This window comes from Cyprinodon variegatus, unplaced genomic scaffold, assembly GCF_000732505.1.
Source record: "Cyprinodon variegatus isolate N-32 unplaced genomic scaffold, C_variegatus-1.0 Scaffold290, whole genome shotgun sequence".
In the NCBI taxonomy this organism is placed as follows: Eukaryota; Metazoa; Chordata; class Actinopteri; order Cyprinodontiformes; family Cyprinodontidae; genus Cyprinodon; species Cyprinodon variegatus.
Window position 1 is genome coordinate 460,116 of NW_015150743.1, and position 2,534 is coordinate 462,649.

At 44.4% G+C, this 2,534-nt stretch overlaps 1 protein-coding gene across 1 annotated transcript; it reads left to right on the forward strand.

Annotated features, from left to right (window-relative positions):
• Positions 1-736: 736 nt before the first annotated feature.
• Positions 737-2,241, forward strand: rasd1 (RAS, dexamethasone-induced 1). Its single transcript, XM_015383631.1, has 2 exons — positions 737-1,063; positions 1,226-2,241. Exons 1-2 carry the CDS (start codon positions 793-795, stop codon positions 1,753-1,755), a joined length of 801 nt encoding a protein of 266 aa, XP_015239117.1. The 5' UTR covers positions 737-792; the 3' UTR covers positions 1,756-2,241.
• The last annotated feature ends 293 nt before the right edge of the window (positions 2,242-2,534 follow it).

Consider the following 2,534-nt stretch of genomic DNA (forward strand, 5'->3'; position numbering starts at 1 on the left):
AAAAATATTATTGAAAATCTCGGCTAAAGGGCGCCCCCTGTTGGTTTCTCTTTAAAGTATCTCTGTGTGTGTGTTTTTTTTTTTTAAATCCCCTTTTCAATGAGTCACATAAAGCAGCTGCTGCAGGCCACAGTGAATGAATAAATCAATGTGTTTGGCTTTGGATAAACAACTGAGGCTGGACCTTGGAATACACAATTACTTTGCATTTTTGTTTAATCATATAAATCTCTAACACCTATCTGTTATGACTATTTCAGAACGGGATTTTTCTGAGAAAAAGAAAAAAGTTCCCTATTTAAAATAATAAAATTTAATTCAAAATATCCATCTTTAAGCTCAAAGTTTTGCAAAAGCATGATTTTTTTAGGAGCATATTTCTGATTCTGGGACCAATTTAGTACCTATTTCTCTTGCGCAGAAGAAGCATCGGTTCTAAATGTATTAATGTGTAATTGTTATAGTCTTGTTTGCGCACATTGGGTAAATCTTTGACCCATCATGCATCCATTTTTATTATGCACTGCCTTTTGGAAGCTCTGATTGCCCCCGTTTACCAAGCTCGCCTTCTTTCTTCACTGGAAATGACAGACTGACGCACCACTGGGAGTTTTGTCCGCTTTCTGCCTTCCTTCCCAGACCTACTCGCTACACTGTTACGCGTTCATAGGGGGGGCGGGGTCCGGATCGCGCATAAATACTCCGCTCCTGGCCGCTGTTCAGACAGTACCGCAAACGCAGAGCGACCGAGCTGCCTTTTTAACGACACGATCCAGACACCAGGAATAAAACATGATCAAGAAAATGTCTCCATCCGACAGCGACTTTGACATCCCAGCTAAGAACTGCTACAGGATGGTGATTTTAGGCTCCACGAAAGTTGGGAAAACGGCCATCGTGTCCCGGTTCCTGAATGGGAGATTTGAGGAACAGTACACGCCGACCATCGAGGACTTTCACAGGAAACTGTACAACATCAAGGGGGACGTTTACCAGCTGGACATACTAGATACATCAGGGAATCACCCCTTCCCTGCCATGAGGAGGCTTTCCATACTCACAGGTACTTAAATTGTTGTTGTAAATTGTGCCAATTTCCGTGCGTCTTTACGCACGGCTGTTGCGCGCGTGGCTTTCAGCTTATGGTGCTGTGTTCATTATCAATGCATGCTGAGTGTATTCAGTTTAGAAAAAACTAACAGTTGCATCCTTTGCTTTTCTCCAGGTGACGTGTTCATTCTGGTCTTCAGTTTGGACAACCGCGAGTCCTTCCAGGAGGTGCAGCGGCTCAAGAAGCAGATCTATGAAACCAAGTCATGCCTGAAAAACAAAATCAAGGAGAACATTGATGTGCCTCTGGTGATCTGCGGAAACAAGGGCGATCGGGAGTTTCACAGAGAGGTGCAGCAGGAGGAGATCGAGCAGCTGGTGGCCGGTGATGAGAAGTGCGCCTACTTCGAGATCTCGGCCAAGCGCAACGAGAACATTGACAAGATGTTTCAGACTCTGTTTACGTTGGCCAAGCTACCTCACGAGATGAGCCCTGACCTGCACAGGAAGGTGTCCGTGCAGTACTGCGACATGCTGCACAGGAAGTCCCTGAAGCACAAGAAGATGAAGGACATCGGGGAAGCGTATGGCGTGGTGACTCCGTGCGCGCGGAGACCGAGCGTCCACAGCGACCTAATGTACATCAAAGAGAAAGCAATCGGAGGCGGGCACGGAAAGGACAAAGAGAGGTGCGTGATTAGTTAAAGGGAAACACGAGGCTCAGACTTGAGACGCAAAAAGAAGTCTTTTAAAGAAAGAAAGAGCCTGGCGCGTGCAGAGCTGCCTGCTGCTGTTCTGACGTAGAACGGAGCTTTGAAAGCGCCGCCGCTGCCGCGAGCCTTGGCGCCGCACCGTTTCCACGGACACTGACCGGACGCCAAAGTCCGCTTCAAAACTCCACTGCCCACGAGACGCATAAGAATGTTCGCTTGTCCTATCAGTAAGAGCCGTATCTGTGACGTGGCTTCATACCTAATGAGACTCACGCGTCAATGCGTAAAATGTGCTTGTTGACTTTTGGCATTTGGACAGCTGCCAGAGACTCATAGGGCTCAGGAGGCGCGATGTTAGCAGAGAGAATGCTGTTTACATTTTACTCTTGGTTTTATAAAGGCTAAGTACACTTGAATGTTTACTCTGGATTGTTTTTATTGTTGAATGTATTATTTATTGTTGGTGTCGATTTTTCAACAAATGTCAAAATCTAATAAAAAAAAAAAAAACTAAATCAAAGTTTTGTTTGAATCCCTTTGTGATCTGTTATTCATTGCCTTTTTTTTTCATTTAGACACCCCAGGAATTTAATAAAGATATTCAGAAGCCTTCTGCAAGAAAGAAACAAGGTTTATGACCCAAAAACAAACAAGAATATTAGATTTTAAAGGTATTTTGGCTAAAGAGCATCCAAAATGAACAAACGTCAAGCATCACATGGTTAAAAAGGTTACTCTCATAAAACAAAGTTGTAACCTGTTAGCCCCCAG

Excerpts from the sequence above, each read along its gene's own strand:
- rasd1 (XM_015383631.1), top strand. The coding sequence starts at position 793 with ATGATCAAGAAAATGTCTCCATCCGACAGCGACTTTGACATCCCAGCT. Across the intron at positions 1,064-1,225 it reads GAGGCTTTCCATACTCACAG|GTGACGTGTTCATTCTGGTC; the intron begins GTACTTAAATTG and ends GCTTTTCTCCAG.